Genomic DNA, 21,068 nt, shown 5'->3' on the forward strand with positions numbered 1-21,068 from the left:
GCCGATGTTAAAACATTTATTAGCACGCTGTGCTTACCCACATTAGCGGTTAGGTTAGCAGGCTCTGACTTCTCCATTGTGTCCTGTCAGCGGGTGACGACTAAATCAGTCAGGGCAGACATTCAGCCTCACTGCAGCTTCTCTTGCAGCCAGTTTCATCACGAGAAGAGCCAGAACAACAGGATACCGAGCCTGAATTTGAAGGGGTTCATATCTATGAACACATGTGTACACTATTTACTGCTTCGGAGACCCCGTGCATTTTTATGAATTCTCCTGTCCTGTTTGTTTCTCCTGATCCAGACAGTTCAGACAGGTTTAAGACTCTTAAAACAGACTCAATCCTTCCCTACATCTGGCCCCGCTTAAATCCCCTGGCCAACTCCCACTATCGGATGGCAGAGGGACGTTTAGCTTAATAAGGAGCAATCCCTCTTCAGATTCTGCCCTCTTCCTTCCTGCCCTCTTACATCAGTTTTATTTCTCCATCTCTTTCTCCCATTCTTGACATTTTCCCTTCATCCCCCCTGTCTAGTCAGCCCCTCCTACATCTCCTTTGCTCCATCATTCTCATATACTAAAATGAACCCTTTTAGTCTTTGCTGTTTCTTCTCCCTTTCTTTCTCCTTCTCTTTGTCAGTGTCCTTGTTCTGTTTTTTTTTTTACTTTTTTCCTTGTCTCTCTGCCAATGCCCTTGTGCCCTCTCTTTCTTTCTCTCTCTCATATTTCTCTGTTTTCCTCACACTCCTCCTCTCTCCATCTCAGTGTCCCCATCTCTCTCTCCACTTCCCTTATTGCTTCTATTCTCCCTCTTCATTTTTTTCTCTCCCTTTTCCAACCCCTCCTCTCCCTCTTCCCTCTTTCTCAAGGAGTTTGTGACTGTAATGTTGCTGAAGAGAACACAGTGTGTCAGCCTGAATCAGACAGATGAGCTGGGAGTGGGGTAAGAGGCTGAGAGCACCGCATTAATCCACACACACACACACACACACACACACACACACACACTTCATCTCTGCCGGAGGGGATGTACCGAACGGACGAAGCAGCACACAGATATATGTACACACATATACATGCACACGCACACGCACACATGCTCCCAATGTTCCAACAAATGACTGCATGGCAGGCATGAGACAAAACACTGAAGCCATGATACTTCCTGATACACACTTCAAAATAAAATAGTCACATAAATATATTTTAAGATATAGATTTCAAGATAAAATGAAACCACTATACTACCAGTGTATGGTATTGATCTATTTCTTTCTTTGATCAACCATAGCTTTAGACAAGCGATATTTTGTCCTTTAAGAAAATATTTGAAAAATAAAAGACATGAGATGTTCTTTGTTGTATTAAGTCTCACTATTAATGTTAAACTACCATTTTACATTTTGATGTTCTTTAATCCCCTCTGCAGGAGACTTAAAATAAAGGTCTTTGTAAAAGCAAAGTAAGAGATCAAAGCAGTGACAACTGATCAAGACAATCATGAAGCAACAGCAGCAAGTCTTCAATTACAGTTGCTGATGGTCATCTTAGATTAGATTCTAAAGCTAACCATCTTGGCATATTTATTTATCAATTTTGCACAATAAACATGTTGGTAAAGACCTGCAGGTCATTTCTGCAAGCTGCATAAACACTCAATATCCAACGTTTAAGCAGGTCTCATTGCTTAGTGGTTTCTCTATTGAATCTCTGGCCTTAACTTTCCTGTGCAAAACGCTCCCACACATCACTGCTTGATAGTTTACACTGACAATGGTGTGAATATCATAACAAATCAAGTATTCTTTTTTGTTCTGCCAAATTTGAACATTGGCTCAAATTTCAGATCCACAGACAGCCCTGTTGTACCACCCTCTCCCCACATAAGACGGAATATATAGTCATATATAATGTGCAGCTTAATATCCCACGTTTCATCCCACTATTATTTTTTATGCAACAATATTTTGTCTCTTGCCAACAGCACGGCCATTCATTACCACTGGACCCCTGCAGTGCCTCTGTACCTCACTCAACCACGCACACACACACAGTCACACACGTACGCACCAGCACAGCGATGGAGAGGCCACCTAATGTGATTCCCGACTGTGAGCTGTCACCCTCCAGTAGACATGTCTTTTTTGTACTTTATATTAAAGGGGCTGGGCAGTCCACTCCCCCATAAGAGTTTTGTCTTGTGTTTGGCAGAAGGAATTGAGGTGGGCTGCATAATAGTCCAGACACCAGAAAAAACGGTTCTGAAAGCATTTAACTCTAAAACAAAACAAGCAATGGAATTACAAAATATGTTTGATTGCCAGCAACTCATGTGCAATATGGACAGTGGTGAAAGAGGCAAGAGAAAGGAGAGATTGGTACAAAGGTCTGTTTGGATTAAAATGGTGACTTTGGGGGTTTTATGATGCAAGACAACTATTTTATCTCCCTGTCTTTCACATTTCAGTGAGCTGCTGCCTGCTTGTGTATCTCCTCTTTGCAAGACTCAACCTTAGGCCAGCAGGAGCGAACGGAGCTCTCCAGGCGAGAGTCTTTCTTGCACTTTGTGTTAGCATGTGACCGACACGTCTATGCCCCCCTGATTAGCCAGGGCTACAATGCAACCTTATTTAAAAACACACAGTGGGATTCCAGGATGGAGGAGAGCAGTGAAATCTGAGAGCCATGAATTATAAATACAACAGCCAGAGAAAAGCAAGACGCCCACAGACACTCTCAATGTGTGTTGCTTGATGTTTGTGTGTGTTTGCAGCTACCACTAAAGTTACACATTGCCACTGTGTCTCTGCACATACAAAGAAATGAGCCAGTCTAGTACACCAGCCAACATAAAACATATACTCCATCCAAAAAGCTAAAGAGAGTGGGTCTGCCAAACATACAAACACACTATATCCAAACCTGGCTCTGCTGTTTCACTGCAGCAACACTCCAGACAGGAGCAATTTGAGAGGGTTATGGCATCATTTCTGCAAGCGTGAAATGTGTAAAACGCACCCATTGCCAGCTATAGAATTTAAGTAGTAAATGTGAAGAAAAACAAACTTCCCAACTTTGAAAAGTTTCATGCCATAAGGAGACGTCTAGCAGCAGAGTTAAAGTTAATACCCACTGTGAAGATATGGTGGAGGGTAGAAAAGCACAGCTCAAAACAATATCACAGTTATTGGCTCACTTTAGCCTTTTGTTTATTGTTTTGTAACTGTCATGTCCTCTTAAATAGATAAATGTACTCTGGGCAGTTTTGGTCTTAGTATTAGTCAATTTTAGCATTACTACCTTGGTCTATTCAGTGCAACTGGGAAGCCTTTTGAGAACCTGCCTGCATTTCGGAGCCAAACCAGTCTACGCTGCACACCAGTTGGTGGTAGAGATGCACTAATTTGTTGTTCACCAACCAGCAATGAATCTCAAAGAAACAAGACGGTTGTCTAGCAGAAGGTGGGGCAAGAAAACAAGGCTGACAGAATTAGCTTTTTATGAATTTAAAAGACATTCGATTTTGCATCGCTGCTGCTGCGTTTGTTCAAATTTCCTGAAAATGGGGGAGGAATTCTTGCTGCAGCTCCTACCATTAACACTGTCAGTGGTTACAACTATGCCAGAGACAGGAACAGATAGTTTTTCTGTGGAAACATGTGGGACAGGTTCTAGATTAGCAACGCCCCAATGGAAAAGGGCTGATCAAAAGCTGAACAGCCAATGATGACACAAAGACAACTTCCGCACAGCAATTACACAAAGTCAAACTTTCTCTCAAGAAAGTTCAGACATGGAGACAGCGACATATCAACAACCAGTAAGTAATGGCACAAAAATTTGAGTGGCTTGGTGTAATTTGGATCAAATATTGGGGAAATAGATCAACCCACAGACAAAGCCTGTCCTTTTTAACACAAAAATGTGTGATCAAACAACTGATTCAGCCTATTTCTTCATGTTGCGAAAACTACGGAATTGCTGAAAAAAGTCTCAGACTGCCACCTTACAGTGAAAAATGTGTGTTTGCTTAATTGTCACATCTTCTTGGGTGTTTAAGTGTTAAAAGTTCACATAAAATTCCACATGCATCAGCCCTGTATAACACTGCATAACCATCTCCTTATTTCCCAGCCCCTCACCCATAATTTAAAGAGCTTAAAACTGATGAATAGTAAAGGCAGGAGCAGTGCAGCGTGGTGAGCAGAGCCCCAGCCTGTGGAAACAGGCCTCAGTATGGATGACAGCCCTAACGAGCTAAATATAGCCTTCTGGGTTATCTCCTCTGTGGGCGCAGCGAGTCCGTTGTTGCTTCACATTATTTACGTGTCTGTGCGTGCACCCTCTCTCTTTTTCTCTCTATCTCTCTTTTTTTCATTTCACGCCCCCCCACACAAACACATCACTATCTCTTTCTCTGGCACTCCGTGTTGCATTCTCCTTTTCCCTCTCCGTCTCTCTCACTCCCTCTCTTTCTCTCTCTCTCTTTCGCTCCCTCTCTCACTCTCCCTCCATTTCAGCCCTTCACAGCATCTTTTCCCAACCTCCATCTCTCCTCTCTGCAATTCTGTCCCCTGGTACCTCTTTCTCATTCCTTTTCAGCATTTTTCTCTCTCTCCCTCTTTCCCTCTGTATCTCTCTCCTGCCTCTATCACTCTCCCTCTCCTCTTTTATTCTCTTTATCTCTGCATCCCTTTGTATCCTTCCCTCCTTCTCTCCCTCCCTCCCTCCCTCAGCAGCTCCCTGTTTTTTTGTTTTTTTTGTCTGACATACTCTGAGCCTTTTTTCCTCTCAAGCTATCTTTCCCTTTGAGCCTCTCTTTCACTCCCCTCCCTCTCATTTTCTCTCCCTCCCTCCCTTCCTCCCTCTCATTTCTGAACTATGCCTATATGCAGCATAGCACTGTGTTAGGCATGCACTGTGCCACAGTGAGCCCCAGTTCAAATAATATAGCCTGCAGTGCTAACCGTCTGCCATGCTAACCTATATGGGTATGTCGTCTGCATGTGACCTCCCACCATAGGGAACTGTTAAAGCCTGATGCTGAACTTCAGCATATAGCAGATCCCCCCCACCCCTCCTTAGTTTACCAAAAGGCACAGTGGTCACAAAGGCCATGACATTTAATACGCACAAAGTTCGATCAAATGTCATGTATTGCCCCTGTCTATGGAAAGACACAAGACTGTGTTGATGCTGGCACGCCACCACTCCTTTAGTATGAGCATGGGTGGCGAGGATTTGTAGTGGAGAAGGTGGATGTTTGTCAAGGGCTATTTGCTCCACACAGTAATTCTGTGAAATCACAGCTAAAATGGGGAGTGCCTGAGATTAGGAGAGTGGGTGTTTCTGAGAAGTCTGTGGTTTCCAGAGGTTTTTCTTTGTGTGTGTTCTGCACTGTGCCATATTTATATGCACATGTATCATCTCTTCTGCCACTTTGAGAGCCACTTTTGAGTTTCAGAACGGGGGGGATGTTTTCATGAAATAAGGTCAGCTTGACAAGTCCTGCTGAGGATCAGTCGAGTGCTTGCATTTGGGTAGTTTGCGTCGACAAGTTGTTGGTTGTGAATTGCCAAATGTGCTGTTGTGCAGTTGCCGTCACTGTTGCGCATAAATATTGAACTGTTTTACTTTAGTGAGAAAAAAACATTTATTTTGAAATGTCTCTCTGTGACACATTAAGTGTAGTGTAACAGGAGCAGAGGAGATACTACAGGTCGGTAAACTGACTCAGTAATGCCTCTGTCAGGTTTCCCAGCCAACATTGGCCACCATACATAAGATACTGGTGACATCAAATCAAATAAGTTGCAGCAGAAAAAAACCCACAGTGTATTTATTTGAATAAGGATTAGATTTGTTGCTTATTTATTCAATTTTCATTTGTGAGAGGATGCATTATCTTTTTCTTTCAAACATTGTTTTTATCTATCAAACATAATTCATCAGAGTAACTACTTCTATGTCACACAGTTACGATGATGTTAGTGCTAAAAAAAAAGTACTGTAGCAGTATCCTGCAGGTCATGATATGTTTCATTACATCCTATTCTGAGAAATACTTTTGACCGTATTCAACACTTACTACAGTCATAACAGCAATTAGGGAAAGCTAGGGTCTGAGAAATAACGATTTTTAATGGAACGTCCTTATAACAATAAAAGACAAAGGAAAGGATGTGTGTGTGCACCACGTGTGAGTCTAAGTGTATATGAATGAATGTGTAGTATATGCTTGTATCGCCTGAGTGAGTGTGTGTGCGTGTGTGTGTGTCAGGGGTGATTTTATCCATTTATCTCCTGCCTGTCTGCCTGTGTGCTTCTATATCCATTTGTCTGTCTGCCAGTTAACCTGTCTGTCTGCTCACTTTTCCTTCACAATCTATTTGTCAGTCTATCTGCCTGTCTGTTTTTTTTCTCTTTTTGTCTATCTATCTGTGTGTCTATCTAGCTTACGGCCCGATCCCGCCTGCTCTCCCAGGTTTATGAAATGCGAGCAGCTTAGCAGATGGTGCATATCGTATTCTGGTCGGCTCTGTGTGGGTTTTGTACCACAGACGAAGGCTTACAATACATGTGAGCCTTTAGTCGCACAGACACGACGACACAGAGGGAGCTCAGGCTGTTAGCGCACGAGAGAAAACACAGAGAGGAGGAAGAGACGGAGAAACAGACTGAGCAAGACAGAGGGTCTGAGGGAAATAAAATGCGGGAAAGGTTTTGGAAAAACAAAAAGTACGTATCGAACGAAGAGAGGTATGGAAGAGCGAGATAAACAGCGCATAAGAGAAAATCGTCTGACAGACTGTAACTGGTTTGCCAAAGGTTTGTGCAACTACACTGTCAAAATGTTTTAATTGTTTCCCACTATGACACATATTCATGATTATGTACCCGTGCAAAACATGTATGTCATGACATATCATATACAACTATGATTTGAATGTGTCGACTTTCTGTGATATTTTAAAAACAACGTATCAATGGAAATGAGGTAGAGAGAAAAAGACTCAGAGGAAAGGAGGGAGAACAACAGAGTAGGGAACATACAGTATTTAACTGCAGAATGGCATGAACACTAAATAACTGTAACACTTGAAAAGCACAGTTACAGCTCCGCTGATTGTAACTCCTATGTACTGTAAGAAGCCATCAGACTCTGTTTAGAGTTGGAGTGGCCCTGTCAGTCTAACGAATCACAGTACAGCTCCGGTGAAGGTCTGATTGAACTCACCATGATGTAGTGCCTCTGCATCTCGGTCTTCTCACTGGCCAGCTTCTCACACTCCAGTTTCAGGCTGCACAAGGACAAAAAAGGACAGACGGACAGACGGACAAACACACACACACACACACACACACACACACACACACACACACACACACACACACACACAGACACACAGATTAAATGGTTTATTTGCATCCAGTGAAATGAATTAGAATTCCCACAGGACTTAGATATTGCAGAGGTCAAACACAGTTTAAGAGCGTAAGAATACCAAAAGTTATTTCGAGCCATACAGTCAGGCTACTTATTACTGCTGAAAGTGACACTGAAAAATATCCCCTTCATGGCAGCAGCCAGCAGGGTGTGTCCTGCTCTGCGCTGCAATTCATCACACCTACTGTACATGTGTGTGGGAGGGTGTGTGGTTGTGAGCATCATGTGTAAATTAGAACATACAGTATAGAGCACTGCTACTGAGCCAAAAAGGGTCCAGATACAGCACAGTGCATCATCTGAGCCTCTTTGTTGGGCTGTGCTTTAGTCTATGGTTCAGGTTTGGTGATTTTCAAAGGTACTTTCAAATGTGTTTCAAATGCATTACATTAGTTAATAATGGATTAAATAAAGCATAACCTTTGCAAATGCAAGCTTCACAAAATCCTCCAGTTCAGGATATTCAGGGAAGCCTTCTCCGCATGTGCATTATTAACATCTATCTGTTCTGGGCTGTTTAAACTGTCAAGTTGAGGTGGGAAACTATGCAGCTGAGATTAGCAGACCCTTCATCAGGCCAATATTCAGAAAAGGAAAAGCTAAGTCAGATAGTTATTATCATTATGAAAAGCTTTGCTGTTGTGCTGGGAGTTGGCTGCACAGTTTGCGTGGTTGTACTGTGTCTTAATCACAAAAGCATTCATAATGAACATAAAAAGATATGTGTGTCCATCAGCGTGCGCTACTGAGATCCATCAGTCCAATGCCGAGCAGTGAAGTAGTGTTGCTGTATCACAGCAGGCTGTGCAGCATGCCCACTGAAGTGTGAGCAAGAGGTTAGATGTTTTAACCTATGATGGTTCATCTCTCTTAGCCAAGGTCACCTCTGGTCAGCCATATGATAATATGACCGTCAGTGACCTCCACTGTTTTATATTCTGTTTGATATGGCAGATACTATAAACTCAATTATCCACAACTACAGCTATACTGTAACAAAGTGCAACGGCAAGAGTGATAAGCTGAATTAATGGACATTTTAAAATAGAGTGTTTATATCTCTTAATTTGCAATTATAATTTGTAATTTAACATCACACGGTTAACTGGATATCTCTGATTGATTTCACCAATTACTGTAAATGTAACTGATCAGATGATTTATAGATTCAGGCAAACAGAAGCGTGTAAAGCTCAGCGACAGAATTATGAACAAAAGGCTGCAACTCACTATCAGTCTGCAGTATTTTCTCACTTTCAGTGTAGTAATAAAGATTAAAAGGACAGCACTTGCCTGCTGTCATATTATCTTTATTGCTTCTTGTATTTAGGAATATAACACCCACTTCCACTGAACTGAGTTGCAACATGTTGTTTCTATAATTATCATAATAATGTCGAATGTGCTGTGTTGAAAGAAGTTAATGGTTTTTCTCAAGGTTCACACCAAGCTCTTCTTGATTAGAAAGAAATAAACAACTGCATGATGACCGCTGACATTTATGAGGTATAACTGGAGTTGAAATACAATGTGAACGTCAGTGTATGTGTGAGTATGTATGTTAGTCTGTGCATTTGTTACATGTGTAATGTGATATTGTGTGTGCGTACCTGTGATACTGAGCCTGGAGGAACTGGAATTCCTCCTTGATACGGTCCAGGGTTTCCAGGACTGTGAACTTGAAAGACTGGCCAGGCTGCAAGGGGACCTATAAGTTAATAAAGAGGAAGAGAAAGAAAGGATGAAAACGAATACTGAGGTGCACATGTGTGTATGGGCCTAAGACTGTATGCATTACGTCTATAAGTGCACGTCCACCTTGCACGTGTGTGTGTATGTGCATGTATGTGAGTGAGTGTGTGTGTGGGTGTGTGTTAAAGCGAGGTAAGGGGAGAAAAAAGCCAAGATGAAAGTGAGAGGGAAGGTCACTTCCCCTTCCCACACATCATAAAGCCTTGTCCTCTCTCTCTGTTCTCCTCCTCCTCTAATGACTCTGCCTCCTTCCCTCCACTGCCCCCATCCTTTCTTCCTCTTCTCTGCCTCTCCCTCGCTTCCACATTAGCATCCTCTTCACTCTGCCAGGTTGTTAATGTATTCCTGCCTACAAAGAGCTGAGAAGGGAGGAAACGTCAAATGAATAACTTATAGGGAATCACGGCACCGTCTCTCACCTGCTAAAAGCTAAAGAAGACCCAACAAAACAAGCTCCTCCCAGGGGCCCCACCACCACCCCCTACTCGCCATGTCTGTCTAAAACGTATTCGACAGCCGCCCTCCTCCTCCATAGTCTTCGTGAAGTTTGAAACAAGGGCACTGTGGGTGTGTTTTGATGCTGTAGCTGTTTATGTTTGGGAATGGGGCTGGAGTAAGCAGAAGTGGCTTCAGTGTTGTTTTTGTAGATTCTCAGAGGAGATTTTTATGCAAGGGGATACCATCTTTTTTCTTGTATTCTTCCTTCTCCCTCTATTCCTTCGCTCTCTGTTTATTTGGATTGGCTAATTTCCCCTGCACAGTGGGACTCCTGCTGTTAGACAGCGGAGGATGCAGACTGCCAGGTGTCTCTGTCACTTCTTCACAACCACTTCTTATCAGCTGTCAGAGAGCAGTCTCACCAGGAGCGCACTGAGGTTCACTATCCTGCTACAGTAGATCCTACTTCCCCTCTGCACAAGTGCCCTGACGCTGAACTGTTGATGAAGTGTCTGGTCAAACCAAACCACAGAGTACCACAGATGCCTGCACTAGTACCTAGTCACTTCTTTTGTTTCACCCATCATTTTTTTCCTCCACTACAAACAGAGGAAACCCAGCTATTTCAACTGTGTTCAGTTTGAGCCAAAATGGAATGCAAAATCAGTAAATTTGAAGTTTGCTTTGACTATAATTTGGTGCTGACAAACAGCAAAGATGCAAACCTCAGCTCTGACATCAGCTGAGATCAAATTCTTCTAAAAAGAAAGGATATGTTTTAGTTGGAAAAACTGATGTGCTCAAGTTTTCTTGCCACCGATGAAGCTGTGGACCCTTAATCCAACACCTCAAAACATATGGAAAGTTCTTTTTAACTAATTAAACCACCAGAGGCAGCTCTAAATCCATCCACCCATCCATCCCTTTGTTCATCTGTTCACATTGTCCATCCATCTATTCATCCATCTAAGCTAAAGTGCAGTCACTGCAGTGCAGCTGGGTGGCTATCGGCCCGCAGCTACGGCTAAAAGATTGGCGGTTTCAGTGGCGGGGCTTCATTAGTCTAGACAAGCACAATTCAATTAGATTTCAATTAGTCCGACGGTGGAGGTCAGAGACGCGGTGGGTTCCCCAGTAATTAATCCGCAGAGCCGAGTTGAGCTGAGCTAAACTGAGCTGAGGCAGGCATAGCGGGGACATCTAGATGGCTGGATGGGCACAACACACACAAACCCTCTGGGTGGGTGGGTGTGTGTGTGGAAGGGGAGGGTGGGATGGATGGGGGTGTGGGGGGGGTGTCTGCCAACAGATCCCCACTGACCTTGATTCACACCACACACACACACACTCAGTGGGGGAGGGAAGGCGGGGGGATGAGGGAGGGGTGAGGGATAGATAGCGATCTGGCACAGGCAGATAGACACACACACCCACGTAACCAAGAGCGCACTGAAAAGCACACAAACAAACAAACGCTCGCACACTGAACATGCAGATTCGCACTCTCAGCACACACGCAGGACACACAAACCCGTGGTGGGAGGGAGAGTAGGGAATGGATGGAGGGATTGCTTGACAAATTAAAAAGGCAGAGGAGAGATAGATACTCATCTGACAGACAGAGAGAGGGATGGTCTGAAGGATGGAGGGAGGTATAGACTGGTCTGACATTCTTACAGAGAAATGAAAGAACGAGCAGAGAGACAGATGATGAAAGAGCGGCGTGGCTGCTGACTGAGAGAGATAGCCAACCATTCATCCGTCTGACACCGAGGGGATGGGACGAAGATGAAGAGAGAGAGTCATGCTGTCTTTGCTGTAGTCAACACAGCCTCGCTGCTCTACCCTGTGCTCTGTCCATTGGTCTGTGGCAATACAGCTCCCACCATCTGCTATCATGAACACAGACACATACTCATGCGAATGCACACAAACAAAGTGCTGCTGGCAGGTTACATCAGCAGCACTAAGTCATATAACAAAGCCCATAGTCACAGATCAGGATTATACAAGAGATCTGCGAGTGACAGCCGTTGGTGTCAACATGGCGACGGCGTCCTCTGTAGTGAGCTGATCAGAGATTTGAGTCTCTTTCTTTCATCTATTGGACATAAGCTGCCGAATGCTTGTCTTTTAATTTGGCAGTTTCACCTTTTTGAATGAGATTCATGGACCCCAGAGCAATAAAACTTCTTATGAGCAAAAAAGGAAATGAAAAATACAAAAAAAGGAATTTTGAGTTATAAGTACCTCAAGCAAAAGGAGAAATATTCCCAGCCTCCGCTGAGCTCTGGCTGTCAGCATAAAGAGACTACTATGGAAAGCTGGTGTCAAATTAGTCCATGCTCATTACGGGTAATAAGAGACCTGGTGTCTTGCTCACGGATACTTCAGAGTAAAACAGAGTTAGACGTTATAAGGGGGAAAAATGTGCATCCTTCTGCAGTGTTTACAAAGATGGTGTCATCAGGAAGTCGGGCTATATGTACATCAGAACAAACATTTGTTGGAGTGTGTGTGTGTCTGTGTACAGTGTGTGTGTGTGTGTGTGTGTGTGTGTGTGTGTGTGTGTGTGTGTGTGTTTGGTCCCTCCTGTATTGTGACAGATGGCGGCCCAGACGGTTAGGGGTCCAATAGCACGTCACGAAGGGCCAAAAACAGCCTACCGCCTCTTCTGTGTGTGTGTGTGTGTGTGTGTGTGTGTGTGTGTGTGTGTGTGTGTGTGTGTATAGTCAGCATAGGGGATCCTGAAACCTAAAACTCATCCGGTTAATCTAGTAGGTGGAGGTAGAGGAGGGAGGGAGAGGAAGAGAGGGAAGGGCCACAAATACACACACACACACACCATGTGGGACAGCAGTCAGTCAATCACAATTTGGAGGAGCTGGCACGGGCAAGCAGAGAATTAGAAGGGATTATATATGGGGGGGGGTGGGGGTGGGAGTGGCGGGTGAAGCCTATTTCACTGTATCACATAACAGAGCGGAGGTTGGACCCCATGCCTGTAACCATCACCTGTCTGTCAGTGTCTGTCTGTACGTTCAGCAGCCTGTCAGTCTGTCTGTCAGACCTGATTAACTGGCAGTAAAAGTGACGTGATGACATGCAAGTGTGTTTGATAAAATGACAAGATCGGGGGGGGGGGGGCGCTCAGTGGTCGAGCGGTTAGAGCACGTCCCATATGGGTTGATCGCGGTTCAACTCCCAACCCAGAAGATCTTTGCTGCAGTCTGTCTCCCTGCTTTCCTGTCTCTCCTCGCTGTCCTATCAAATAAAGGCATAAAATGACCAAAGAATAACTAGATAGATAACGAGATCAGTCACAGCGTTGAGGATGGCCACGTCACGTGAGGAGCAGAATAGAATATTTATTGAACAGAGAAAATGTGTTCATGCAACTGCCCTCACTGTTTCTCATCATGTTGTTCACTTTCTGTCTGTGTATTAGGTCAGTCTGGTTCTACCTGTCCGTCTGTGTGACGCTCTCTTCGCCAGTCTGTCTGTCTGTCTGTCTTTCTGTCACATTGAAGTCCTCTGTTCAAGCAGCTGCCTGTTTTTCCACTAGTGGCGGCGGCTGCATGAGAGAGACAGCAACTGTGAAACAGATGCACGTCTGGGAGTGATTGGGAAAGAAATGATTCTATCTGTCTGTTTGTCTTCTCCGTCTATCCGTTTAGCCCCTGGCGCACTCTCTTCCAACATGTGAGCGTTCACACGGTATAAGCAGGCATGCCTATGCATGGATGCATTCATTCAGACAAAACAACCACAAACAAAACATTTTCTCTCTCTTCTGCTCTCTCACTCACTTCTCCCTCCCTTTTCTCCCTCTTTTCTGTCTTTACTTCTCCTTCTTAACCCCTTTTTTCTTCCTATTTTTCTTGTGTCTGTCTGAGACAAGCCGAGACACACTCAGATAGCACATGAAATAATAAATGGCTTGTGAAATATTTAGGCAAAAGTCACATGAATACATGAGAAAAACCAAGTGTGGCAGAGGAGTGTCAGTGCCCCATGTGTGTACTTTAGCAGCAGTGAATGGAAGCAACAGCGCTTGGACTGTGGAAGAAAAACTGAAGATCTAACTTACAACCATAAACTTTCCCTTTTTCTTTCTGCTCCGTGCCGCTTTTGTCACCCCCTTTTTTTCTTGGCCGGCCTTTCAAAGGTCTTGATAACTTAGAGAGTGCCACCCTGTCAGCTGCCCAACAATAGAAGCTCATTTACAGTTAGTGGCCTTCTCATTGTGCTGAGAACCTGCGAACACTAAGTCACCCTGGCAGCCAGCCAGTCAGTCATTCAGTTTGAAACTCAATTAACAAGCAACAGTCAGTCATCCTGCTACCCAACCAGCCAGTAGAGGAAAAGTCAGTCAGTCAGTCAGTCAGTCAGTCAGTCAGAGAGCTAGTCAGTTAATGCTGCAGCTCACCAGTCAGCCACTAAGCCAGCGGTGGATTACAAATCAGTGAAAGATTGGCAGCCAAAAGAGTCTCTGGACTCTATCCAAGCCTCGCTCTGATCATTTCTTTTAATGACAAAGAAAAGAACACAGAACACAGGATTTGGGGATAGAAAACGGCCTGTTTTTTTAATCAGAGTGCAGACTTAATCTGGTTGGCTGCTGATGTCTGAGTAGAAGTTGTTGGCTGCTTGTGCAATTTTTTTTTTTTTGCATGTTCCGTGGGTCGTCTCACTGCGGCTATATTGTTGTTAGTTGACTTTCTGCCATTTTATGGGGTTGCCTCTGAAATGCAGAATATAATTAAATGCAAACAAGGAGAGGACAGAGGGGAAGAAGGGGAGAATGTCATCTGCGGGAGGTGACAGCAATCTACCGCGTTGTTTACCGTACATGGCTTTCATCACAGCCACACGTTAGAGGAAAACAAACTGTCCGACACAGCCAGATGCCAAAAAAGAAAACAGGTCCGCTTTGAGCAAAAGCAAATAGCACAAACTTGCACATCCAAATTATTCTATAGACATGTCAGCAAACTCATAACAAAAAGTTTTGTATGTCTTGCCAATGCAACTACAAAATTATCTCACAAATTCTATCTCATGCACATTAATACACAGACACAGCAAAACTGACTCTTAGACAGACAAACACTCTTACATTCATCGAGCAGATGTGATTTCTGTGGCCACATATTTGGTATTAGTTTGTTTACTTGACCGTAAAAATAAAGTGTTACCATACTCATGGCCAAAGGAGCAGGAAGCCCTCTGCATGCAGTCACACAGATGACAGAGATCGTTATACATTTTGGACAGCTGATCAAACTGTACAACACACAGTCCAGCTTTTCATTTTCTCTTCACACAGTGGTTTTATTGTCCAAACATACATTTCCAAAGCATAACGTGAATGAAGATGTTCATGGACAGTGTAAATATAAACATCAGAGCAGATGTGAGGAGCTAATGCGTTTAAATCCATCACTGTTTTAACTCTGGAGCAACATTTGACTCCTTCAGCAACTACATCAAATCTTTAACCTGTGGAACAGAGCCACCACACCTACACACCTCCTAGAGCTGGGGGAAATCTTCTTGCACGTGCATGCACACACACACACACACACACAGAGAGAGAGAGAGAGAATGACAGCTTTGAGTGTACACAGAGAAAAACCTCTCTGTGTTCTGCAGCTTGAAGTAAACCTACATACAAAAGAGGTAGGCTGGGGCGTCGTTTAGCTCAGTTGGTTGAGCAGGCACCCCATGTGTTGAGGCTACAGTCCTCGCTGCAGGCGGCCCCGGTTCGAATCCTGCATCGAGTGGCCCTTTCCTGCAGGTCATTCCCCCTCTCTCTGCCTCCTGCCTTCCTGTCTCTCTCTCTCTACTGTGCTGTCCATTAAAGGTGAAAAAATATATATACTATATATATATACTTTACTTATGCTGGTTTGTGAGGCTCCTTCTAGTTGATAAAATACCTGTATGTGCATGTGAAAGCTGGTCAGAGCTCTGCATGCAGGCAAATACGTATAGACATCTTTCTTAACCATGAAAACACAGTAAATTCTCTCTCTCCCTCTTTCTCTCTCTCTCCCTCCCCGTCTCTCACACACTGGGGTGTGGCAGCCAATCAAGGGCTTGTACATTCACAGCAACAGTCGAGGTCGGACTGGGACGTTATTTATTGTTATTGTTGTTGGCACACACACATGCTTGCACACACGCAAACTGCCACCACTCTCCTTTTCCCTTCTTCTCCCAGATCCAAACACACACACTTGTAACAGCTGCATGGACGCATGCACAACCAATTTTACAAGAACACAAGGACAAATACAGACACGTGCATGGTGCACACACACACACACACACATTAGTACATACTTACACACAAAGACACTTAACACGCAAGAGCTAATGCAAACGAAAACAAACACAAGCACCTCACTCAAAAGAATATTGTACGTGCATGTGCACACACATCGAACACAACCAACAAGGCTATGTTCACTGTTTATACAAAATTGTATACACTCATAATGCACTGAAGAGACGCAAAGAAACCACACACACAAACACACAGTATATACACACATTAAACGAAAAACACACATTAACACACCGCACAGAAATCCTAACACACGCGCACACACACACATTCACACAGTTCTGATAACGCTTGCCACTAAAATCCAGTGGAACCAATTACAGCTCCACTCGCCTGGCAAATCAGCCCCTGGTGTTAACCCTTTCTCATCAGCGAGTGAGGAGAACAAAGTCTGACTTCTTCTCTGATAAAAGAAAATGATGCTGCTCAATCCTTGGATGTACATTTTATCTATTTATACCACAGACACTGTCCCTTCCACCTCCGAAGGGAGTTAAAAACCAGAGGCTTTTGAGGCAGCTCTGGACGTCTGCAACTGACAGGAAGTAGACTGTAATGTTTGACTGACACCAGCACAGACACATGAGGCCTACTGAGTGAAGAGAGTCAAATCTGCTTATTTGGAAGTCTCCTATGTAATGTGGATGTGTGGTCATGTATGTACAAAGTCCCACCAAACAATTTCCAAGATCAAAAAAACATGTTACATGACTGGTGATCGCCATGAACAATTCACTTTTATGATGAACTTCCAACCTTCAAAGGCAGCCTCAAGTTTCAGATCATGCCACAGTGATATAAAAATGTACTTGTAAAAACTTAAAATTTGCTCCTCATTAATAATCCATTGCTTGTAGATCAAAGTTCTGCCACGACTTTCTGCTAGAGCAGTAGCAGGTGAAGAATGATCTGGCATCTGAGATATGAAGATTGGCAGCTGTATATGACAACTTCTGGCTTTGGAAAACAGTTAGCAATAATGTGAAGTATGTGACATTTGCAGTGCAGAAACAGGCATATTTAAAGCATGTGAATTTATATTCAGTAAGACAAACAAAATAAAAAATAAAAAATCAAGAGACAAACACCTGCTATAACCATTTCTGTGAAATACAGGTAATTAAAGTACTTCAACAATGAAGGAAAAGCAAGAGGCAACATATAATCCTGCTGCGGCTGGGGAAGCACATAGAGATGAAATGCGTATCTTATGACTAACCCTGATCTGAATTTATGGGGACCAACAAACACTTACGGATGCACGTGTGTATGTGCATTACATCGTACGCACAGGCAGAGACAGGGACTCGGTAACCACAAACACACAGATGCATGTACACGCACACACACACACATCCAACTGCTCTTTGCACCCTCACACCTCTCCACAGATCACATTTCATAGCAGCACCAGAAATAAATATCCACTGGCAGAGGAAGGGCTGCAGAGGAAGACGGAGAGAGAGAGAGAGAGAGAGAGAGAGAGAGACAAAAGACAGAGATGGAGAAAACAGAGGGGAGACGGAAGGAGAGAGGGAGAGAGGGGCTATCGATCGGTTGGAGTTGGCTCAATCTGGGATTGAACTTTATCACAAACGCAGAGCATCACAGCAGGAAACTCTCTGATACGCCTCTAAAGGAGAGAACAGAGGAATGTTCACACTCTATTCTTCCTTTGCATCTCTCATTCATTTTCATTTCTCTTTCCACCCCCGGCAGAGCCTTTTTAAAGTATTCTTTCTCTCTCTCTGTTTTCTTCTCTCTCGGCTCTTACATCTTTCACTTTCTCCCTTTGTTTTTCACTTCTCTCTTGTTTCTCTCAGCGTCTCTCCTCCAGCGGCTGGCTTATTAGCATTCTCTCTGTACATATAATTGATTCCTCATGCCTTCCTCTTGTGAAAATGTCATTCATAATTCTGTGTGATAGCTAGCTGGCTGGCTTGCTGGCTGACTGGCTGGCTATGAGGCAAAGTGGCCACTGACCCATTTGTAGCAGATACAAAGAGACTGAAAAACCAAAATGTGATTATAGCGACCGGATCATGGGCCACTGTGAAGCGAATGGCCTAAGCCAGTCAGAGCCTAAGCTGTCATTCAACCCTCTGTTCTTTAACCTTTATTTTACCCAGGCAGGTAAATTAACAGCAAATTCTCACTGATGCTGATGAAGGGTGAGACTGAAGGAGGAAAGAGAGTTTAAGGAGGTATTAGAGGGAAAGTACTTGTGCACTCACAACCTTTCTTAGTGGTAATGGAAATGAATTAAGTGGAATTTAACTCTCAATTAAACAGTCTGTGTGTGCGTGTCTGTGTATGTGTGTGTGTGTGTGTGTGTGTGTGTGTGTGTGTGTGTGTGTGTGTGTGTGTGTGTGTGTGTGTGTGTGTAGGTGTGTGTGTGTGTGTGTGTGTGCGTGTGTCTTTGATTAGCAACAGAAATGAGCAAATGGGCAGCTGACAGCCAGTTGAACTCTTAAGCACACCTACACACACACACACACACAAATAAAGACATTTAGTCTCACACACACATTTGCACACACTCAGTCCTACATACACTGCGCATACACACAGAGACAGCCGCACATTACTGTAATGTGCATACACATGTACAAACAAAATACACATTCACAAGCTGAGAAGTGCAGATGTAGTTATATGCCACCTACACAACTTAACCATCAACAAGACTTGAAAGGCACCTGGTTGAATCTGACGGGGAGGTGGTGTGTGTGTGTGTGTGTGTGTGTGTGTGTGTAGTCAGCATAGGAGTACATAACAGGGAATCTCTTTGCCCAAACACTAGCAGCAGCATCCCTCCCCTGACGTCTCACTCCTCATGTTACAGTTGAGTCTCTACAACTACACGTGAGAAGGAAAACAGGGACAGGCTGCTGACAAAGACATGGAGACACTTTAAGCATGGACACAAAAAAGACACGCAAGGAAAATAATCAGTAAAAAAGAGGACAGAGGTGAGGTAAGAGAAGCAGAGAAGTTTGAGGCGACAGAGAGGAAAAAGAGGACAGATGTAGGTAGCAGTAGCAAAGCAAATCTGAGACATAAAAAGCCACAGAGACGGATTGGACACAAGAGACAGACATGAGGAGAGATGGAGGGACAGACAGAGAAAAGAGTATAGGACAGACAGGAGAAAGAGACATAAGGAGGTACTTACCGGATGCCTGCCCTGAGGGTACATGATCCCAGGAGAGGAGAGGCTGCCAGTCCGTTTGATGGCCAGGTTAGTCCCCTGGCCCTCCACTCCTCTGCCCTCCACCGGTTACACAGCCACGCACACACACACACACAAACCGCCAAACCCTCACACTCTCACACACTCAGTAAGTCCGGTCTCTCTCTCTGCTCTTCCTGAGCTGGGCTCAACACGGCAGTCTCTACTCCTCCACAGTCTCTCTCCTTATTTTCTCTCTCTCCCTCTCTGTGTCTTCTGAGGCGAATTCCTGTTGACACACAACTGAAGAGCGCTCAATCCCTTGGTTCGTTTATCCAACAATGTCATGATAAAACGGAGCGCCACACTTTACCTCCGCCTCCTCTTCCTGCTGCTGCTGCTGCTGCTGCTTCTTCTTTTCCCAGTGAAACAAAAGTCTCAGTTTCTCTTCTGCTCTTTCCTCTTCGTCTTTCTTTTCGTGTGTCTCCCTTTTCCTCACCCTGTGATCAGTCAAGGTCCACACGTACTGACATGACACAGAGAAATTCATCCAGGCAGGCTCCCCTCTTCTCCTCCTCCTCCTCCTCCTACTCTTCTCCTCGTGCCCCTTCACCCGGCCGTCCAATGGCGAATCATGCAAACATAAACACACACTCTGCTGCGTCCAAATAGTCTTCTTCTCTGCTTTTTTCCTCCTTTTCGCCCTCTCTATGACACACTGAAGCTTCTACGTTGACTGCTGCCGCAGAAAAGAAGAAGAAGGAGAAGAAGAAGATGATGAAGGAGGGAGGGGAGAAGGGAGAGAGAGAGAGAGAGACAGAGCGAGAGAGAGAGAGTGAGAGCTTTGTTTTTAATCTAAATGTGGAAAAAAAAAAAACGCGAGAGGAAAGCAGGAAAGAACAGCAGGTCAGTGGAGGATCCAGCGGGCTTTTCAGCAGCAAGCCCTAGACTGTAATATATTGTGCCTGTTGGCTTCAACACAAACATGACAGGCTGCTAAAGCTCCTCTTAAGGTGGAACTGAGTGGATAGAGACACCCAGTCACAGAGAGGGAGAAAGGCAGAGAGAGAGGCAGAGGGAGAGATGGATCCCTTTTCAGTTGTGGTCAGACAGAGAAAGCAATCAGTCATGCACAAAGACTCAGGCTCAAACTGATATGAATCGAGATTCACACACACAAATGCTCACTCACACATAACTTTACGCACTGCACACACACACACACAGTCGCACATACACACATAATAGTTATTTAGACTGATAAGTTTATTACCCAGTTTACACCTTGCATTAAAATGTGTGTTGCATGATTGGATAGTTATCCAATCATGCTTAATCGCATATAAATCCAGGTGTAAACACACTCAGGTTGCTGTGAAGGATGCTACTGATCTGACTGCCAAAGCGCCTCAGAAAGTGGCTAGAGAAGCGTTGCATCCAGATGTCTGTCAAGTGTATGCAGCATCACGTCAAACTACATACTGCAGCGCGTCTAAGCAGGTTAAAGTCCGCGGATGCACATAACACTGAAACAAACTGGAATTATAAGCAGTATTAACTAGAAATCTGGGTCTGTTGATGAGGGGATTCTGACTCAGATTGTGACCATATAAACCAGTAATAATATGTCAGTTGCAAAAATTATGCTATTGCCTTAATGTGACAATTATCAAGTACTGTGCATGTTGATTTGGTTTTCCTAACCTGGAGAAGCTCATAGGTGTATAAAGTCTGGTGTTGTTATGCAGGTTTACAGTGGTGTAGCAGTTGACAAGTTGCCTTCAGGGACACTGACTGAAAAGAATCAAACCAAAACAGTCTCTTTTTCAACATTGGACCCCATTCAATGTACATGTCCCAAACTTCCTCATATATTGATGCAGATGATGGAAAATATGCCAGAAATC

The 21,068-nt window shown here is 44.0% G+C and overlaps 1 protein-coding gene across 4 annotated transcripts in view; it reads right to left on the minus strand.

Annotated features, from left to right (window-relative positions):
- The window catches only part of tle2b (TLE family member 2, transcriptional corepressor b), a 77,394-nt gene extending 57,277 nt beyond the window's left edge, over positions 1 to 20,117 (minus strand). For 2 of the 4 annotated variants that reach the window (XM_085774206.1, XM_085774203.1), the window contains exons 1-3: positions 19,165 to 20,114; positions 9,058 to 9,155; positions 7,238 to 7,301 (exon numbers count right to left, since the gene is read on the minus strand). In XM_085774206.1, the coding sequence (XP_085630332.1) occupies positions 7,238 to 7,301; positions 9,058 to 9,155; positions 19,165 to 19,188 (186 nt within the window). In that variant the 5' untranslated portion in view covers positions 19,189 to 20,114. Of the gene's footprint in view, positions 1 to 7,237; positions 7,302 to 9,057; positions 9,156 to 19,164 lie in introns of all 4 variants that reach the window. The other 2 variants (XM_085774202.1, XM_085774204.1) reach the window with 2 other exon arrangements.
- Positions 20,118 to 21,068: the final 951 nt, after the last annotated feature.

This window comes from Trachurus japonicus, chromosome 4 (genome assembly GCF_045865225.1).
Source record: "Trachurus japonicus isolate A0001 chromosome 4, Traja_1.0".
Classification (NCBI taxonomy): Eukaryota; Metazoa; Chordata; class Actinopteri; order Carangiformes; family Carangidae; genus Trachurus; species Trachurus japonicus.